General features: G+C 47.8%; 1 protein-coding gene across 4 annotated transcripts in view; it reads left to right on the top strand.

Moving 5' to 3' along the window:
* CAMKK1 (calcium/calmodulin dependent protein kinase kinase 1) overlaps positions 1–20,336 on the top strand; it is a 110,883-nt gene that overhangs the window by 35,403 nt on the left and 55,144 nt on the right. For all 4 annotated transcript variants that reach the window (XR_012651055.1, XM_075032493.1, XM_075032492.1 and 1 more), the window contains 3 exons: positions 6,466–7,019; positions 18,260–18,307; positions 20,037–20,090. Coding sequence is in view for 3 of the 4 variants with exons in the window: in XM_075032493.1 (XP_074888594.1) it covers positions 6,567–7,019; positions 18,260–18,307; positions 20,037–20,090 (555 nt within the window). In the remaining variant the exon portion in view is untranslated. The remainder of the gene's footprint in view (positions 1–6,465; positions 7,020–18,259; positions 18,308–20,036; positions 20,091–20,336) is intronic.

Consider the following 20,336-nt stretch of genomic DNA (forward strand, 5'->3'; position numbering starts at 1 on the left):
TAATTGCATCTGATTATGCAAATTTATTTAATCATATAATTAGAACATGAAGGGATGAAATATAATGCAGTTGGGAAATCTTTTGTAAAAATTCCTGAGCTCAGTACTCTGTGCACAAGGTGGTTGTTATCTCTTGTGCTGTAGGTTGGTAGACTGGAGATTTGAAACTGGCTAGTTTCAAAACATATTTAAAATGTGCTGTTAATTGCTCTTAAAATTGGTTACATGGCCTTTATGGTGTGAAGGCGTGTAAGTTTTATTTTTTAAATGATAATATCAGGGAGCTTGCTGCCAAGCCCAGCCCAGCTGTCTCACATCTGCATCCACACCTTGCACTCAGGGACATGAAAGCATCAGTCGTGCATCGGACCCAAACCCTGGATCCAGTCTTCAGCTGGGGTCTCTCATGGGGAAGAGAGGGAGAGCAGGACAAACATGGAGTGATGGGTGCTTGGGGTGGTTGTTGTCTGTAGCTCAGGGGCCCTGAAATCCCTTTTGAAAACACCCTGCCTTGGTAAGGACTGAGAAGGAGGAGGTAGAAATGGTGCATTTTCCAGACTGTGGTCTGGAGATGTTTGTTGTCATTCAAGAAATCTGGCAGGAGCAGGGTCCTGAACTTGCTTTTCAAATTTCTCATGCAGTGCTTGAATTGCAAAAAATACTGTTCTTTGTCATTCAGCAGTTACTTTTAAAGCTGTGCTAGGAGCTTCACAGAAGTAATCAAAGCGCCTTGCTTTTATGATCTAATTTTCAGCTGTGGCACAACAGCTAGGCTCACTGCCAAGAACTGTAGAGAGAAGAGGGAAAAGGACTAGGATGATTATAGCAGGATCGAGTGATTTCTCAGCAAGACATGATTGTCTGTGCTCTGAAACAAGAGCCTCGTAAGCCACAGGATGAAGCAAACGTATGGTGTGTATACAAAAAGCACAAACAGTATATTCTTATTTATTATTTGGATTGTGTTAATGTCTGCTGCTTCTAGTCACGAATCAGTACCAAAAGTGATTACCCTCTTCCCAGCTAGAACACAGTCCAAATGGCTGGTCTGGTGTACATCTGTCTTGATTATCTCTGCAAGGTCTGCAGGGATTTGCTTTCTTTTTGGCTTCACAAAGCTGCAGCTTCTCGTCATTCTTCACCGCTTGGTTTGGGCTGCCTTTCAGCCAGTGGATGTCTGAAAGTAGTTTTCACAGATGCCAAGAAGCTCATGTGCGTCTCCGAGGCCTGATTCCTTGCAGCAGCAGTGTGAGTGGAGGTAGGCAGGAGGCAAACTTACCTTCAGGTGCCCTGCTCCATGTGTCGGGAGTGAGCAGAGCTGAAATGAAGGCCAGTGTGCTCCGCGTTGAATTGCTGCATCAAAAATGAACCCTCTGGCTGTTCTTCCACCACAGCAATGAGACCTGTAAGTGGCTGGCTCCTTAGGTCTGAAGACCCATGTGTTGCAAACCACTTTGTGCTTGTGGGGCTCGTGGCAGCTCAGATGTTGGTCCAGTGCATGGCTGTGGGATGCAAGTTCCTCTTCAGCTTCTCCAGACTGAAGGTGTTGGAGTGAGCTGGCTGGATTTGGGGCAAGCGTCTCCCCGTGTATAAAAAGTTGATAGGGTCAGGGTGGGGGTGTGGAAATATCTCCCTCATGTCAGAACATTGGACTAACGCTGAGTGCTTGGGTAAGTCATGCAGACCCAACTGCAGAATAAGGAGCGTATGAGAGACTCCAGGATGGAAATAGTCATAGGCTGTATTTGCTTGGTGTGGGGAGACAGCTTGCGCTCTGGAAGGGACTTGCTGACCTAATATTTCAAAAATGTCATTCGAGGAGCTGTTCAGGATTTGGCAGCTCAGCCCAGGACTTGCCGCTTCTCTCCTTAAAGGGAGTTTCTGGCGCCGGTTGACAGCAGTCAGAGCAGATTCTTCACCCTGGCTGTGCTGCTGTGGGGGATCACCCGAAGGAAACACAAGACAAGCACAGGGTGATACAAGATAGGGCTGGATGTGCAGCCCAGCTCTGCCCCAAGGCAGGACTGGCTTCCTGGTGGGGAGTCTGACCTGAGCTGAAGGATGCTCGTGATGGAGATGACATCCCCTCTGCAGGCAGCCTGTCCTGGTACATGACTGCCTGCACCATTTAGAAAACTTGACCTGATTCCTGACCTTGGTAGTGTATATTAAAGTGGCAGACTAAAGCCTTCTGTGATCTTTGGGACCTGACTTCGTGAGAGTGCCTGTGGGTCTTGTGTGGTCAAGAGGCACCTAAAGGCTGTGGCCTTCAAACAGGGTTTCAGTGTGATGTCCCTGCCGGTGCACATGCTGGCATGGAGGACACCATCCACAGGCATTTGAAGAAGTCTCCAACTCTGAGCAGCAACAAAATCACTGCCTGAACGCTTTCCATGCAAATGCTCTTTATAGTTATTATTCACTGTGACTTCTTTTACTGCAAAGGCCCTTGGTGCCTCAGCACAGGGCAGGTATGTTCTCAGAGGCAGGTAGGGGAAGCGAGGCACGGTGGGTTGAGGGCAGCATCATCCTTCTTAACCTGGGAACTGCAACAGATGAAGCTGTAAAGTCACTTTTCTGGGTAGCCTGTAGGAAAATCAGGAAAGGAAGCTGGATTTGCCAAGGCCTGGGGCCTTGTAACCTCCCCGTCCTTCCTCATAGGAATGTTTCTAGTTACCCAAATGGAAGAACCAAGCAGTAAACTAGATTTGCAGTTTTATATTTTTCAAACAATGCCTTGAAATACTTTATTGAGCAGCAAAATTAATTGCATTCACTCATCTCCCACTCCCATGTACAATACAGAGAGATTTTCTCCAGAATCATATTCCTTTCAAAAGGGTATTTTGTACCATGCTCTGCTCAGCGCCTGTCTGGGAAACATGTGCAGCCATTTGATAAATATATTGCAAAAAACACTGGTAAGTGGCAGCCTGCCTGCAACAGAGGAGTAGCTACAGGAAAAAATGGTAAATAAGATATGTGTAAGTAAATTAATTTTGCTCATATAAGCTTGTTTGCAGCTTTAGTTCATGTCTGCAGCATAATCCTCTGATGTACAGCAGGTGTTCAGTGTTGTGGGGGATCAGGCTGCTGACTGCATGAAGAGTGTCAGGCTTGTAGAAGGCAGTGGTGGTGTCTCTGTTTCACTGGGACTTCCCATCACAGCAAGGCGCGGTTGTGTTACAGCCTGACAAACTGCAAATCCACCATTGATTTTGCCTTGCAGAAATAAATAATTGCCTTTTGTACTGAGTTTTATGCACAGTAAGACTGGTCTGTGTGTAACTGATTTGCTTATTCGGAAACCGTTGCTTTCCAATACACTTTTGGAGGATTTATCAGTGAAAAGGAATCCTTCAAAACAGCAGAACCTGAAACAAAGCCCAGCTCTACAGATGAACAATTATTTTCTTTTAAGTCTTGCTGGATTTTTTTAGCATACTTCTAGCAGCACTGTATTATTTGTTGTGATGCTGTATGGGTCTATTTGTTTTGATCGGATGAACTGATTTATGGGCTTTATCTTAAGTTTATCTATTTAAGTAAGTTGTGAATTAGCAGAAGATTTATTTTGCAGCCTGGGCTGTGGGTTAAAGCTGTGCAAGTGTGCTTCTGCTTTTGACTGGGCGGCACCCCAGGGTTCCTGGTCTGGGCAATGAAGAGCTGTGCAGGTGGCTTACGCTAGCATCGCTGTTTGCCGGGACCTGGCTGCTGTTCCCAGTGCTTCTGGCTCTTTTTCCTGTTGGCTGAGCAGTGTGAGATGCCCAAGTGTTCAATCCAGGTGGGTGATTTGTGGGCTTTCACAGACAGCTGCACAGCAATGCGGGCAGATGCTTCCCTCCCCTTGCCCCTGCATGTGGGGAAAACGTTGTGGCAGGAGAAAGGAAGAAGGTGGGGGAGCTGCAGACTTCAGTTGCAGGTTGATTTTCCTCTTGATGCTCCCTAGGAGTGAGGTGAGCTGTGACTGTCCAGAAACTAAAGCTGCTGCAAGGAAAGGCCTTGGGTTTGTTTCTCTGTAGGCAGAAGAGTAAATCCAGGCTTTTAACGCAGGGTGGAATCAGAGGTTTCCTCCTATCCCTTGTGCAAGTTGGATTAAACGGTGAAAGCATTTTTACTCCCTCCCTCCCTTCATTTAAAATTGTTTCCCTGATTGAGGGGACCACACAGGCTGGACTGCGAGGAGAGCTGCAGCCCAGCCCCAGTGGCACAGGAGATGTCTGCTGATGGTGGAGATGTGGACTGGTGCTTTCCCAGCCATGCAGAGGAGCCCTGGGAAGCTGCTGCCCTGCAGGCAGGGCTAGAGGCTGGTCTGTGCTTCTTCTAGGGGCTGAGGCACTAACCTTCACTCAAAGCCAAGCGCACAGGCATTCCACGAGGAGTCCTCACGAGTGTCTGGTCAGGAAATGTGCTGCTCTGCAGGCTCTGGAGTGCAAGGAAAGCCTCTTCAGAGATAGCAGAGTGGCCCCAGGCTTGCAGTTGCCCTGACCTGATGCTCCTAGGTCAGCTCAGAAGCTTTCCAAGTGCAAACCTCGCACGAGCATTTTGCAGACAGCAAGCCCTCTGTGGGCTTCCTGTGAATCTGTTTCGAAGGACAAGGTCATTGCTGAGCCAGTGCAGGGCTGCAGCTGGCTTTCTACCTTGAAGCCTGGTTTGGGAGAGGAGGGAGGTCTAGCAGAGGGGAGGCTTGCGCTGCTTTGCCTGTGGGTTTGTGGGACCACGTGCAGTATGTGTTGGACCAAACCTTGCACCCCTTCCCTTGCCGCTGTGAGCCACCCCCCAGTGCCTTCATCCTGGCTTTGAAAGGGATTTGTGCTTTGGGATTGAAGGATTTAAATATAGTTTTAATAGAAGCTTTTAAAGCTGATCTTACCATTTCATTACTGTTTTGAGTGAGTGACACTTCTGTCAATTTGTTTCAAGCAAGCCTTCAGAAAAGGCAGGAGAAGGGGGGAAGATTATTCCCGGGTGGAGAAGGAGGGGAAGGAGGTGAACAGCGGACTGTGGGGAGGAACGTGTTAGATTTGGATGTTCCTTTTCTGTGACACTGTGTGCCCAGTGTGTGTCCCTCTTGATTGGCACCTGACCTAGGGTGAAGCCTCCCATTCAGATCTTTCTCTAGGTTCCTAATTGATGTAAAAGATTGCTTGAGCTTGGCTGCTGCACTTCTGTGGGTGACTCGGGAGGTCGTCTCTCTTTGCAGCAGAGTTCAGCTGTAGTGTATTTAAGTGAGCATTGTTGGACAGCTTCAAGCCAGGCTCAGCCTTTGCTCCATGCTCCTCGACGAGGGTGTTATGTGTGTTCCGAGGCTGATGCTGGATGGGGGTTTTTGAACTCGCTCACGCCCACCCTTCCTCATGTAAATTAAACGTAGCCAGCGTGAAAACAGGGCAATGCAAGTGTCACCTGGCTTGCAGGGATTTTTATGCACAACCTGCTTTGTGTGTAGAGAACCAAAGGTTGCAATATTTCAGAGTTAAGCCGACACTGAAATTCACTGGATGCAGTCCAGGATGCTGTGACTAAAACTAAGTTCTCCCCCACTGACCCTAGAAACTGGGGAGAGAGTTGAGATGATGCATCCTGCAGCACTGCATCTTCAGGGGTGATTAAGGGATGACAGCCACGTGCTGCAGAGGATCATTTCCTGCTCCGGACTGTGCTGGGAAGACTGAAATCTGTTTTAAATTGAAACTGAAGTTAGCATCCAGGAAACAGCGATTTTATTCAGCAGTTTTAGCTTTGTATTGCGTTTTTGTGTTTGGTAGGTCTTTTCCAAAGGAAAAGCTGATTCCCACATGCTGGTAATCATTAAGCATTGTTGATTTGCAATTCAGTGTAGCTTTTATACATGGTGGGCAGCAAGGTTAACCTGTGTTTGCACACAGGCTGCAACTGTGGGGGGCCAGGGGTGACCCTGGAACCAGACTTGCTTTTAAATTCTGCACTATGTTGCAAATAACTGAGAGTGTGGAAGTCACCAGCCATGGCTTGGTTTCCAAGCCATTCTGTGACACTCTCTAGGCCCCTACAGGGCAAGAGAGAGAGTACTGTGGAGGCCTAAACGGCTATGGATTTGTTGTTATGCTCATTGGGTTTGGATACATACCAGAAGCTCTTGTACCCTATAGATAAGAATTCAAGAGGTAAAAAGTTTGACCCTTTACCCTTGGCTTGTTAGGAAGCTATAATTCTCTCTTTATTGTAAGCTCTGGTTGACTGTTTGTCCAGCTACAGAAGAAGTTCTCTTTAGCTGTGTCACTTGTTGCACATCAGATAAAAATCTCATCTTTATCACTTTCATATCTAGCTCGATGCTTGGGTTTGCCTTTCCTGCTGAGTGTTTGCAATTTGTTAATAGCCTGTCAGCGTTTTGCCTTCCGTTTCTTTTACACTGGAAGAAACCAGTGTTTGTGTTGAGTGAACATTATTATTCGGTTTACCTCTGTTTGTGTTTCCTTTTAGGTATTTCATGGAGAGATTCCTTCACGCCACATGTTGTCTGTGAGTGCTAGCATCGCAGCTCTCTGCAGTGCCATCTGAGACCATACAAGTTGGACGCAGCAATGGAGGACTCTCCAACAAATGCCATGGATGATCGCATAGACATGTGTTGCAAAGACACGCAGACTGAACTGGCAGAGCGGGTAGCAGCCATGGATGTGGCTGTTGGCCCAGACAGAAGTGACCAAAATGGTGAAGACAACACTAAAGAAAATGACACAGTCTTTTCTGATAACATAAAAGACGTCCAAAGAAATGGAGTCAACAGTGATGTGGGAATGAATGAACTGCCTTCCCAACGGTCAGAAGATGCTCACTGGAGACATGTTCCCAAGAGACCTCCCACTAGACCCGTCCTATCAAGTAGGAAATTGTCTCTTCAGGAAAGGTCATCAGGAGGTTATTTGGCTTCTAGCAACACTCCAGGTTATGGTCCTTATGCCACAGGACCATCACCACGTATAATGAGGAGACCAACGATAGAGTCCAATCGGGTCTCCATATCAGATTCTGAGGTAGGCGTGTTCTCCCCTATAATTGTGGTGTCAAGGTAAGGTAAGTCTGTCTTAACTGGTAACGGGAGTCTTCAGTCTTTTGGAGTAGTAGATCTGAAAGCACCATTTTTTTCTAAGGTGGAGGGTGGGGGCGGGGGGGAGAAATCCCTAAACCAGGGACTGTATTTGTGTGGAATGGCTGAACACCTTTGTATCCACCCCCTAGACCTCTGCTGGGTGTAGCCCTGGTCCTGACAGTGGCTCCTGCAGCCCCCCACCTGCCTGGGATAGTCCTTCGAGGGGCCAGGACCCTCTGTGTTGTAGCGGTAGCATGCAGAAGGCCTGTCAGGCTGTTTAGAGAGAGGGCTGTGGCCAAATGGCTTTGCTCTCATGTCCCTGCTGTATGTGCCCTTCGGGGTTTTATCAGTCACGGCAGCTTTGCTGCTGGTATTTTACGGATTTAAGCTTCTGGAGATTATGTATCTCCTATTGTATTTTGCCATTATTGAAGGCATGATTTAATTTTATAAAGAGCTTAAATGCATTGGTGTTTCCTACTCCTGTCAGGATTTTCCTTTGTCTTTAAAGCATTGGTAACAGCAGTGATAACGGCGGGCCGTGACCCCCTCTCGTTCAGAGGAGCGTCTCAGGGTGGCTGAGGTTGTTCCTGCTCGTCCATCTTGCAGCTGCTCTCCCAGTACCAGACCTGGGCTCAGACCTGTCCCAGAGGTGTAACATGCTGTTAGTGGTCAAGTGTATTGATGGAAGTGGCTGCTGGTTGCAATTCCCTGTGTTGTGCCAGGTGGGGAAACCTGTCCCCTTCTGCTGTCCTGGGGAAGGACAAGGAGGGCATCTGCAGCTGCAGCTTTTCTTTGCAGCCTTTCTTTTCCACCAGCATACATGCTGTGACGTCTTGTCACAGGGAGCAGAAAGAGGGGCTGCTCGGACCACGCTGCCTGGCATTGCACTGAAGATGCTGAGCCTGCAGCAGTGCCTATGAGAAAGGGGCATGCAGATCAAACAGACTTCAGCAGGGCTTTCTTTGAAAGCCAGGCATGATGGAGGTGGTGTAAATGGGTGGTTCCTGAAGGCAAAATGTTTTGTAAAATGCTACTGGCTGGGGAAGGATTTTAGGTAGGGAATGGGCTGTCTGGAGTACTGGAGAGGGAATGTCATCTCTGTGGGGCTGGCAGCTAGTTCGGGAAAGAACACAGGCTCACACCTGAATTATCCCCCAAGCCCAGGCTGTGTGTTGCCTGAGATTTTTATCTGCTATTTGTGGAGGAAAAATCCCCAAGTTTTCCTTGCATCACCATTTCTCTCCAGATGCTCACGCAGTGAATTCACGTCTGCTGCTGTGCCCAGGCACTGAAGCAGGACAGAGACAGCAGCTGGGGGCTCAGGAGCAGCGTCCATCTAACTCTTCCTCACTTAGGTGATGGGGAATATGTTGCTGAACATGGCTCTGCCCATGCCACTGTGACAATATATTGCTCTTGGGCACTGTGCTGCTCCCAGCTGTGATGCCTAAATCCCACCGCAGTCCCGCCCTGTGTTGTAAGGGACCGAAATCACTGGAGTTTAGACTTTTGCCAGTGTGGGTCCAAGTGACCTGGAACTTAACATCTGTGTGGCTTAGTGTTTCCCTCCTGAAAAGTGGGTGTTTTCCCCTTGCACATCTGAGAGGACGGGTGCTGTGCATAGGCAAATCAGCTGTTATCCTCTGGGAAGTTTTGCAAGTCACATTAGCTGTAAGATGGGTCGTGGCATCCCCAGCTGATAAGAGGATATCTGCAGAAGGTGCACTGCAGAGATTGCAGCTTCTTTGACGGCAGCCGTATGCTTTAATAAGGGAGACGAGGAGGGAGAGGAGCCAGTTCTTGGAAGCGGACGTGACTTGTGTGCCAGCTCTCCCATCCTGCAGTACTTTGACTGTGCCAGGAGTGAGGCTTGTCTGAAATCTGTTTCAAAGTAACTGCAGTCGAGTGTGACTAGCACATTCCCATCTGCAAGCAAATTCAAAATACTCTGTCCTCTTCCACAGCATCTGCATCCTGGGGAGCAATAGTTACTGCCTTGGGGTAGGAAATGTTTAGTTTGAAATGCAGATGCGGAACCCTTCATTTCCCTGCTCCTGCAGCAATTCTTTATGCAGTACTGTGTTTTTAATGGTCACTTTGATATAACTATTTAGAGCCCTGCTCTGGTGCAGCCCAGATGCTTAACAAAGCTGTGCTCATTGGAAACCATCATTCATATTAATGGAGAATTGCTGCAGTAGGAGGGGGAAGGGAGCCCAGGCAAGAGCTGTGCACGTTGGAGGTGGGTGCTCACCCTTGCAGTGGTGCTCTCGGGAGCTGTGCTTCATCTTCCCAGCTTATAGAGACAGTATCTGTATTCTGTAAAGAATAACAAAAGGACTAAGAAGGTGCATGCTTGTTTATAGGATAAAGTTTGAGGCTGGCCACTGAATGATGAGAAGTAAGTGTTAGATGTGTGACAGCAAGGTGAGCGTGCAGCCTGGCTGCAGCCCAACTCCGGCATCCTGCATGTGACCTACCAGTTGCTGCTAAGTGGTTGTTGTAGGGTTGTTGTGTTCATGGCTGTGAAAGGCACTGACAGTCCACATCTGAGCTATACAGCTGACTAAATACAGCAGGGAACTCAGAAGACAAATGGAGAGCAGATCGTCTGTTGTTACATGCATTTGCTCAGTACGTTTGCTCTAAGCAATTAGCAGAGCCTTGCATGTGGGCAGGGAAGACTGAGCAGAGCCAGGAGGTAGGGGCAGAGCTTCTAAGATTTATGGGGGACTCTCTGTTGAGGCTTGGTCCTATGGGGGATAAAATAACCCTGTGATGAGAAATACAATTATGGCGTACTTAGCAGCAGCTGCTGTCATGTTTTCTGTTGATCATTTTGATATGAACACCCTCAGTGAGCAGGGAGGCTGTAGGTCACTCTGACAAGATCCAGCTCACTGGTCACGGTATTGCCCCTGGTCTCCCTGCAAATGACTCTGACACATCTTGTTCTAAGCAAGCTGCACATTTGTACTCTAGTCCATATCTCTCACCTGCTTAAAGCTATTTTGGAGTTGCTCCTTTCTCCTTGCATTGAGTATCTGGCATCATCAGACAGTGCCTTTCAGGTGGCAGGACATTCATCGCTCCAGCTTGTGGCTGCTGCCCGAGTGAGTTAGCCTGTGCAAAAATGAAGATGAAATTCATGAGCGTTCAGGCTTTATCACTGGCACACGTGCAGGCGCCATCCATCAGGAGCAGAGATGGATGGCACAGCTGCATATCAAAATTTCCTGTGCTATGCTGATAGCCACCTAGGATTGAATCCGCTTTCCCTCTCCAGTGATAGCAGGAGTGGTGGCTCATTACCTTGCTGTCAGTTGTTCTGTATCCTTGACTGATCTGGAGAAATAATGGAGATGGGCTATGGGGAAACAGAATATGGGGATAAGGCAAAGGTGAATTTTCTGTTGTTCTCTGCTGAATTATGGAAGAACTATGTGTTCAGTTAGAGAGGCACTGCTGAGCTTTTTAATGCTAGTTTAATACTTATTCACAGGCTAGGAGGAGAACTTACATTCGGGGATCAGAGGGCCAAGAGCTGAAGCTGAGCCTGTGACGCTGCAGGAGGATTCACCTGGTGCTGCGAGCGGGCAGTGAATCATGCTGTCCTATCCCCCACGACCAATACCCCAAATGCCTGCCTTCTGAGTGGAGTTTCTTGGGTTTATTATTTAGGAAGACGATGGCTCCTGGGCCAACATGGCTGCAGCAGAGCCAGGGCTTGTTGTCTTGCACAGAGGCAGTCCTGATCAACCAAGCAGAGCCAACAATTAGCTAATTGCCCTGGGACAAAGAGTTGGCAGCTGCTGGTGTCTTGCAGCCACTGCTGACAACTCTGGATCTGCAATATTAACTCTGCAAGAGAAGTAACCAGTTCTGCTCTCCTGACAGCATTACAGTGTACTTAACCTGTTCTGTTGTATCTTTATCAAAATTGATCTGTAATTTAAAAAATTTCCTGCTTGTTCCCCTCATTTCTTAGATTATTCATGGACTATGGCCTAGAAGGTCCTTTCAGCGCCGCCTTCTCTGGTAGGAGTGCCCGCTAGGCTCTTGGGATTTCTGCTGCCTTTGCTGCCCATCAGTGCTTTTCTCTAACAAGGGAATGGCTTTGTCTTTAGCTGTGGCACAGAAGTGATTCAGCTGAAGCTACTAAGGGTACATAATGCTGCAGAGCTGAGGCACAGGCCCCAGAGTGTACGTTACTGGCCCACATTGCCTCTGTTGGTGTGACATTCCCGGCTCCTGTTTGGTGCTGGCAGCATGGCAAGAGGAGAGGGCTTTCCTGGGGCTGCTAAAAGCAGTTTCTGCTTTGCTGCACAGTTAATGCTCTGGTGCTTGTATGTACCAGGGCAAGGCTCTCTGTGAACATGTTTGTACAGACCGATGGGCATCTTGTCGCTGTGTTTGACAGAGCTTGTCCTGCCTAAAATGGCAGGGCTTGTGTCTGTCAAAGGGTAGAGGTGCTGCTTGCTGGAAAGTGGCATTTGAAAATGTAATGCTGTTTTTTTTGTTCTGCCATCCCAAACTAACCTTTTTAAGTAGACAAGAAAAGTCTCACTTGGAGAGTAGCTAGAAGAATAATAAAGATGTCTTTTTCCAGGCTTTCTCCCCAGCCTGCCAGCACGGTTAATTGCTTTACACTTTCTCTTCCTCCAGTCTCTTCTGGCTGAATTGTCCTTTCTTTTTCACATGTTCCCTTTCTCACCCTGCATCCACCCACTCCCTGGCATCCTGGTTCTTCTAGCCCCGGCATCCATGCGGTCTCTCCAGCCTCTGGGATCAGCAGGACGTTGTTGTAGCTCCTGTCGCGAATGAGTGGTTTGGGCAACTTAAAGAATCACAAGGGTATTAAAGGGTATTAGCAAAAGTGTTTTAATAGGAGTTTATAAAAGCACAACTTCACAAAGTTCGATGGCAAGGTTCACTCTACTTAATACGTGGATGAAGGAAAGGAAAATCAAGTTAGAATCAAACTAGAATGATTTATATAGAGACCGAAGATGCAAAAGGGTAAAGAAGAATCAAACTAGAACGATTTATATAGAGACCGAAGATGCAAAAGGGTAAAGAAGACCCTCCCGTTGAGTCATGAGGTTCAGAGAAGACCCCCTTGCTTTCTAAACTCTTACTGGAGCTTAAGTGTGGCTGGATCCACTCCTAGTCCCAGACTTGGTCAACAGTTTATGTCTTAAAGGATTATGTGTGTAGCAGCAGTCTAAGGTTCATACACAGTTTAAGGTGGATCACAAGATTTAGCAGCACTTAATCATTGACTAATTTAACATTTACAAAGTGATTCAGTAGAATTTACTACAGTCACAACACTGATTTAATTATAGATTCAAAATAGCAATGTTTATGCTATACTTGCTACCGGATACCTAGGTCAATTCACACACACACACGCACACAGACACAAAGATACACACATAAACAAAGCTATACCTGTTAAAAATTCCCCTTGAGTTCAGTGAAAAATTCAGTTCAAATGTCTCTGCATTTCTAAATGGGTGAGGGTTGAGCCTCAAGGAGTGAAGGGTTTCTGCCCAGGTCCTGTCATCAGCTTTTGGCAACGGTCCTCCAAATTTCCCAAAATGGAGAGCTGGCGAGCTCTGAGAGGCATCCCACTCAGAGGGCAATGCTGGTCGCAGCCCGCTGTGGTCCAGGAGAGCTCAAAGAACCTCACTTAGGACCGCTGTTTATAGGTTCACGAGATGACTGGCTTTAGTCATCAGCAAATTACTGGGATTCCAGTAGCACTGGTACAGTTCCACTTGAGCTACAGTCCAGGTAAGGGATGTTCCAAGGCTGTCAGGGGTTGACTAGTTATTCCCGCTCTCGTTCCCTGCCTCGGCCCGGCAACAGGAGTTCTTGGTACAGTCAGTGCCTCTTTCCACCTTAGCTACGCAAGAGTTCCTGGTACGGTCAGGGGACACTTAACCACCCAACTCATTACACAAAGGCCGAGGCCTAATGGGAATTCCTGAGATCGTAGAGCAGCCAGGAAGGAAGGGGGGGAATGCACCACCACAGCTCCTCACTGCCTGGGCAGCCCCACACGTGGTGGTGGTGGGCTGGGGCTGTGTGTGCTTTAGCAGGAGCGGAGAGGATGAGTCGGGACAGTGCGTTCTCCCTTCTCGGTGCTGCTGCTAGCCCAAGCATGCAGGGAGGAGGATGAGCTGGCAAAGGGAATTTTCCTACGCTTGATGTCCATGGCTTATCCCAGAGGCATGGAAAATAAATTGCTGCTTTGTCCTTTCTTTCCTTGGCTTTCCATATCTTTATCATAGGCCTCCTGCTTGTTTGCCCAACTGGTTTGAAGCAACTGGTATCAAGAGCTGTGAGAGGCAGTGCTTCAGTGCCTGCCTGATCCAGATTTCACACTCTTCCAGTCTCTGGGAGCTGCCCAGTTTTCTTCATAAGGTCATGATTTCCTTGCTGTGCACAAAGGTGAACCCAGGTGGGACCAGGGCAGTGGCAGGGACTGCGCTCCTATGCAGCCTGGGCTGGAGCACTTCCCCTTCCAGCCCCACAGTTCCCCAAATTAATTTTTTCTAGAGGTCTTACTGTGGTGCTCAAACTAGAGCTCTCTTGAAAAGATCAAAGATACTTGGAAAACATTTCTTCAAAGAAGATTCACCCCCAGGCATTGGTAATTTCTTTTCCTTTGATTAATTAAACTTTATTTAAAAGTTTTCATTTCCAACTTGTCTAAGGGCAAGGTTTGAGGGAAGGAGAAGGCCAAAGCTGGAGTTGCAGAGGGGCTGGAAAGGGGGCTGCCTTCGTCCCACTGGTTCCAGCCCCCTTTTATTCTTCTAGCCACTCTCCCAGTGATACCCCAGGGACCCAGCAGGTGCCCAGGCTTCTGTATCCAGCTTTGGAATCTTGGGTGGGTGAGCCCAGACAGCAATGCTGAGCCTCGGTGTTGTACTTTATGCCCAGCTGTGGCCAGTGCTCTTGCCAGCAGCCGGTTGTGGTGCTGGGCTTCCAGTTTTGCACTTGGTTTTAGATGTTTAAAAATCTGTTTATTTTTCTAAACTTCATGACCTCTGGGCTTGCTATGTGTCCTTCTCTGTCCCTGAACAACTTCCTAATTTGTATTCATTGCTGCCCCTAATACCCCTTTTCTGGCTTTTATTTTCATTTTGTCTGTTTTTAGAACTGCTTTCACTTCCCCTTCCAGAGAGCATGAGTTTAAACCAGTTTTGTCTTCATTACTGGCTTTTAGTTCCCATTTTTCTTTTCCATGCTTCTCTTTAAAGTGTATCTCTGAATTGCTGAAACTTGTCATTCTTTTCAGATTGGTGAACTTGGCTTCTTTTAGGGGGCAAAATTCTCCATTATATATGTATGTATGTAGGCAGTCTAATTGTTTTCAGAAATGTCTTTCTTTGGAAACTAGGTCTGGCTCTTCCTTCCCATCCCCATGTCCTCCCCCTGGACAGCAAAAGCTCAATTCTCAGTTTCTCGGGGTTTCTGTCACCCAGCAGTGGCATTTATGGAATTGGGCCTGGACTCTGGACTTCACACCGCTTTATGATTTTTGATCAATTTTTATTTTCTGTGGCATTGATTCCTCCCTTCCCTCTCTTGTATAATACTTTGGACATGTTAACAAATGGGGCATCTTGTTTTTTAAGGCGGAACAATTATTGCACACTTGGACAGACACAGTAGCCTGATTTGCTGACAGCTTTTCATTAAAGGATCTCATTAAGGTTCTTGCTCTGTTCATGTTTATCAGCAGTTGCAAATATACTGGTGTGATGAAATCAAGAGGATTGTACAATGTTATCTTTAAGAAACACTTGGCCCAGAGATAGGTGTTTCTCTCCGATAAAGGAATAGTACAATTATCCCACTTCCTGCAGGAGAACCAAATAACATAATAACAACCCTGCCAGTCTGCAGCAACACGTGGCAGGAGTTGCTTGAGCTGTGAATTACGGTCTTTCTACAAGGAAAAAAAAAAAGGTAGAAAGCACCTATAATCTGGTTTGATTTTTGCTGCGTTCAGCTTAAGTGCTTGAAGCATCGCAGAAGCTAAGATGATAGTGCTTCTCACCAGTAATTATCTGAGTGGAGAACGATGGAGGTGTGGATCAAGTAGGGATGTGGCGATAGCACATATAAACTCTCAGAGGCTGTGCTGCAGACCCTGTCATTGCCTTTCCTTCAGACCCTCTCTGGATGTTTCCATCCCAGTATTTATCCATCCCTTTTAAAAAAAACATTCCCCAAAGGTGGGTGTCCTGGCATTGCTCGCAAGCTCCATTCAGCAGGAGTGAAAGACAAGAGAAATGCTTCAGGTGATTGGTCTGGTGTGGGATAAGAGCGGTAATTTCTAGCCAGAGGTAAGAGGGAAGGTGGGAAGTTGATGGTCAGAGTCAAAGGAATTGATGCCTCAGACACAGGGACAAGGCATAGCCGCTCCTCAGTTGCACTAAATGCTTTGTAAGGGGGTTTGCCCAGCTGGATGGACTACATCCTGCGCAAAGGACTCTGCTCCTTCAGGATGGAGGGAAAAAATGCTGCCATGGCTCCTTTGACAGCATGCTGGCAAGAAGCAGCAGCAAACTTGGCGCTTTAGAGATTCCACCTTGGCTTGAAACAAGGTACCAAAAAGTCTATGGCTACATGTAAAAGGCTGTATTGTTCAAGTAATCCCTACTCCGAGGAGGAGGCCTGACAACAGGACCTGGTCATTGCAAGTTTGCTGGTTTGAAGAGCAGGAGATACTGAGATGGTTGGAGGCTTTCTCAGAGGGGTGGTCACTTTTCCTGCCTGTCTCAGTCACTCTGGTGAGCGTTTCCCCATCTCTGCAGCACTGCAGTTTTGCACAGGACAAGGCAAGGGGTGCGAAGCTGAGCACGGGGAAACCCAGGGCAGGAGACATCAACAGAAAACTGTTCCTGCTTAATTTGTGAAAATCGCCACGGTGCAAAGCACAGCCTCATGCTGGGAAGTGAATCTGCTGACACAGTGTTTGCAGGAGAATTTGTCCTCCACGTGTCCATACTCTGGGTTCCTGTGTGCTGTCCCCTCCTTTGGGGAGGGGAGTCCTTTCTACAAAATTCAATGGGATTTTTCTTTTCCATGTATTTCAGTGGCCTTGTGCTTTACATCTTGGCTTTTGTTGGGTCATGTTCTCTCCTCTCTTGTTGCTTCTAGTTGATGGATTGGTTTTGGCCTTTGGAAAGATATGTGCTTTGCTAGCAGCAGAGTTAATACACTTCTATGGCCCCATTACTCACAGTTGGCTCTTCTTGCCTGTCAGGGTGGTGGAAAAAACTTCCCTCAGTGGAGACAAGATCAAGATTTAAATCATTCCTTGTATTCCTGACAAACCACTGCTTGCAGGCTTTAAAAGTCATCAATTCCCCATTCCTTTATTCTTCTTCACTGTGATAATCACTTGCGTTAGAGTGTTTTCTGGTTGTTGATGGGGAAAAGTCAAAATTATCATTTACCGTATCCATGCTCTAATGCAGCTCAAGAGTCTCGAGTGTTGCTTTCAGTGGGGATGCTGCATGGGACTGGGGCTGTCACACCCCCTGTTCTTACAAAGAGACTGAAAGCATCTGGCACAGCTTTGCTGTCCTGGTGCTGCTTCTGTAGATTGCAGGGCTATTTTGAGGTTTATGGGAAGGCTAATCTACCTGTCTGCATGTTTTATTTCAGCTTTGTTCCCAAAGAAGTGCCTGGTGCAGAGGCTGGAAGTGAATTTCCAGCCTGCTTTAGTGCTTGGCAATTTTGGGGAGAAATACAGTGTTCAAAAATGCTGTCTGGGGGAGTGTGTCCCATCTAAGGCTCAGCCCACACCATGCGCTGTGGTCGGAAACTTCCCCCCTTCCCTCACCCCACCGAGTTTGGGGCTCTCCCCTCCCCTGCAATGCAGTGAAGTGCTGTGTCTTAAGTCAGGACCAAGGCAAAAGCCACTGCAGCCCACCCTCTGTGGTGCCAGCACTGCAGAGATCCCTGCAAGAGCACCCTGACTCTTTGCCAGGAGCTTTGCATTGCAGCAAGGTGTGTGCTGTCCTCCCACGGACCCTGTCTCAGTGGCTGAGCCAGGCAGGTCCCCGGGGTGCTCCCCGGCAGCCGCAGGGAGAGCTCGGTGCGGGCAGTGCATGCTGCTCATCCTGCACTGGTGGTCTTGAGCCCCTCAAGCTTCTGCGGCGTCTGGGATTTTTTTCGTGTAATTAATGAGGGGGAGGGGGTCAGCTCCAAGTGAAGCTGTGGAGGTTTTGCTGCTGCTGTGGAAGTGTTTCCCTTTAGGTAGTACAATACTAAAGGAAGAAGGGTGGATTTAACATCAGATGACTGCATGGCTCTTCTGTTCCACCTTGCTTTCCAGCAGTCGATGCCTGTGGCCACCATCACTCTCTGCACTCTTCCTCATCTGTTGAGTAACTCAGCACCCCATCATGACATCCTTGTCACAGCTTGCTGGGTGTCTGCATCCACCACCTTCCCATCTCCTGGGGTTTCAGTGCTGGATAGTTTGCAAACAGAGATCAGACCTCCTTATGGGTGATTTATTTTAGCAAATACTGTATCGGCTTAAGGGAATCTAATATTGTTTGTGTTGCATAGCAAAGGAGCTTGGCTCCATGTGCTCTCTTCAAAGAGCATCCCACGATCCAGGTGAGGGTTCCTCTGGGTGCAGTCACAGCTTTCATGCATGGCCCGCAGAGGGTCCCTGTCTTTGCCAGGCTGATGTTGGGAAGGGCATGGGCTTTTAGCTGTGACCCTGGGGCTGCCATGGGTGCCTGGGTGCTGGGAGCTGCCAGGCTGTGAAAGCCCCGTCGAGTTGGGGACAGGTGTTTTTCTACTTGGTATTCAGCACAGTCTAATGTAGATGGTTAATGTAAAGAGGCCAGAAGCTGCTGTCAGCCTCACTGAACTGAATCCGGAGTGATGCTGGGGAATTGCGGTGGAGGGGGCCTCTGGTGTTAAGCCGGCGTAACCCAAGTCAGAATTCAGCCCATAATTGCTTTGTCCTGGGCTGTCAAAAAAAAAAAAAAAAAATGCAGTGCTTATAGTGCAACATATAGCAGTTTAAATGAGATTTAGTCTTTCATTATTCAGCACTCTGCCTCTACTTGATACTGATTCAAACTCAGTCATTTCCTTTTACCAATACTCTAACTATGTTCTCTTTTTGATCTGCAGGACTGCGTGCAATTAAACCAGTACAAGCTGCAGAGTGAAATAGGGAAGGTACGTTATTGGAGCTCATGTTTGTCATAAGCAACCTGCATGCACACACACAAGTATGGGTGGAAAGACTGTGCCAGCCCAAGGGAACTTACTGGCCAAGACTCCTTGCAACTTGTGTTTGTTTTGGGTTTTTTTTCATTTGTTGTTTGCTTTATTAGTTTGAGCAAGTTTTGCTCAAGGTCAGAGTGGAGCTACTTCCTCTGAAATCTAAATTTATTTTCCTTCCCACTGAAGGTGGTTAAGCTGGCTCCCTTCCAGGGTGTTTGCTTGCCAAATGTAACACTAAGAGCCTTTGATGCATTAATACAACCCAATAAGGAAAGAAAACCAAAAGAAGATCAGGGCAGGTGTATGGTCCCCATCAGGACTAGTTTAAGTTTTTATGTCCATGAATTAAATGCTAGTTTAATTCTAGTCCATGTTTAAAAGCTGCAGAATGATTCAGAAGAGATTCCTCCAAAGTTATTTAGAGGTCTGGGCTGGCAAGCAGTTCAGACACCTGCACATTTGGACGTCTGCCACCATTGCAGATGGGTCCACGGGTGACAGTGCTGTCTGGAAGCTGTACCTACCTTTGCAGTTGGAACATTGCAGTCAGAAAGGACTGCACCCTGAGCTGCAGAGACCTTCACCAAGATCTTCATTAGCCCAAACTCCTCTCCAAAGTGAGAGGCCCCAGGCTGTGGGAGGAGGCACCCTTCCTGTGTGGGCAGTGGGCTGTGTGTTTGGCTGCTGGCAGTCAGGGTGTAAGGCTAGAGATAACACTGCTGGTAGTACAGCAGATATCATCTGAATCTCACATACAGCCTCAGACCCAGTTATGGCTCTTGTCATTGGCTTAAGTATGTTTTAAGGAGAGTGTGAGGCCTTCTCTCTGGTGGATTTGTCCCTGCCTCCTCTTTCCCTGTGGGTCACAGTGAGCAGATGGGCACCCTGAGGTTGGTGGAGGGTCTGCTGGACCTGCTGTGCTTCTGGATCAGCCAGATAGCTTGTCTGTCTCCTCTGAGAACAGGACCTTCATTCCAGCCCTCAGTGAAGACAAGAGGAATGTTTTGAAGGCTACAGTGTTCATCCCACTCATTTATTCAACAGGCACCTGTCAGTGATGATACCTAGCCATGGTGTCATGTCTCACTTGCATAAAATGTATAGCGTTGACGCAGAACTGCAAAAAAAGTGATTTGGATGGAGGTTGGCTTCGGGCTGTTGCTGGAGCTGTGGATACAGCAGCAATCCAGGTCTGCATCTGCCTGGGCAGCATGCAGTTGGTGGAAAGCAGGCATCTGGTCCTCACCGAAGTCCATTTGCTGTCAAGAGATGGAGAGGTTTTGTGCTGAAAATGGTCTTGCGCAGAACTACAGTAGAAGTGTTCATGCAGAATTTCCAAACTTGCACAAAAAAAAAATCTTCTTGAAAATTTTTCTCTCTGCTCCTCACCCACATTTGAGTTAAGACAGACACAGTGGCTTTGGCTCAGGGCAGGAGGTGATGGACTAACACTCCTCCAGACATTGTTAATTCTCAAATGCCCTGTGGCTCAACAGAGCTGCCAAAACGTACGACCTTGCTGTGGGGTCACATCACCTGCAGACTTTGCTCAAGGGTAGGCATGGCCTGGGGCCTTGAAGGTTTTTTTTTCCCTGTCTAAGGCCACGGTCTACTGGCTTTGAGCAGCAAGGAGACAAGGTGAAGCTGCTGAACTGACTGTGCAATTTGTGTTTATTTTTAGGGTTCCTATGGTGTTGTGAAACTGGCCTACAATGAGAACGATGACAAGTATTACGTAAGTATCTCTCTCCTCCATTCCTCGCTGCCACCACTGCTCCTCATTCCCCTTTGCCCTCCTGAGAGCTAGGTCCCTCTGCCTTGCTGCTTTTAGCATATGCATTTCTGATTTGGGTAGCATGCAAGGAATTGAACCTCCCCGCTGGGCATAGAGCTGCTGCCTCTGTGTCTGGTTGCATGCGGTTCCGAACGGGAGGGAAATCGGGTGGGCTGCCTTTATATAACAAGCGGGGATCTTGGAGGC

The sequence above is a fragment of the Buteo buteo genome, chromosome 7 (assembly GCF_964188355.1).
Source record: "Buteo buteo chromosome 7, bButBut1.hap1.1, whole genome shotgun sequence".
NCBI classification, from domain to species: Eukaryota; Metazoa; Chordata; class Aves; order Accipitriformes; family Accipitridae; genus Buteo; species Buteo buteo.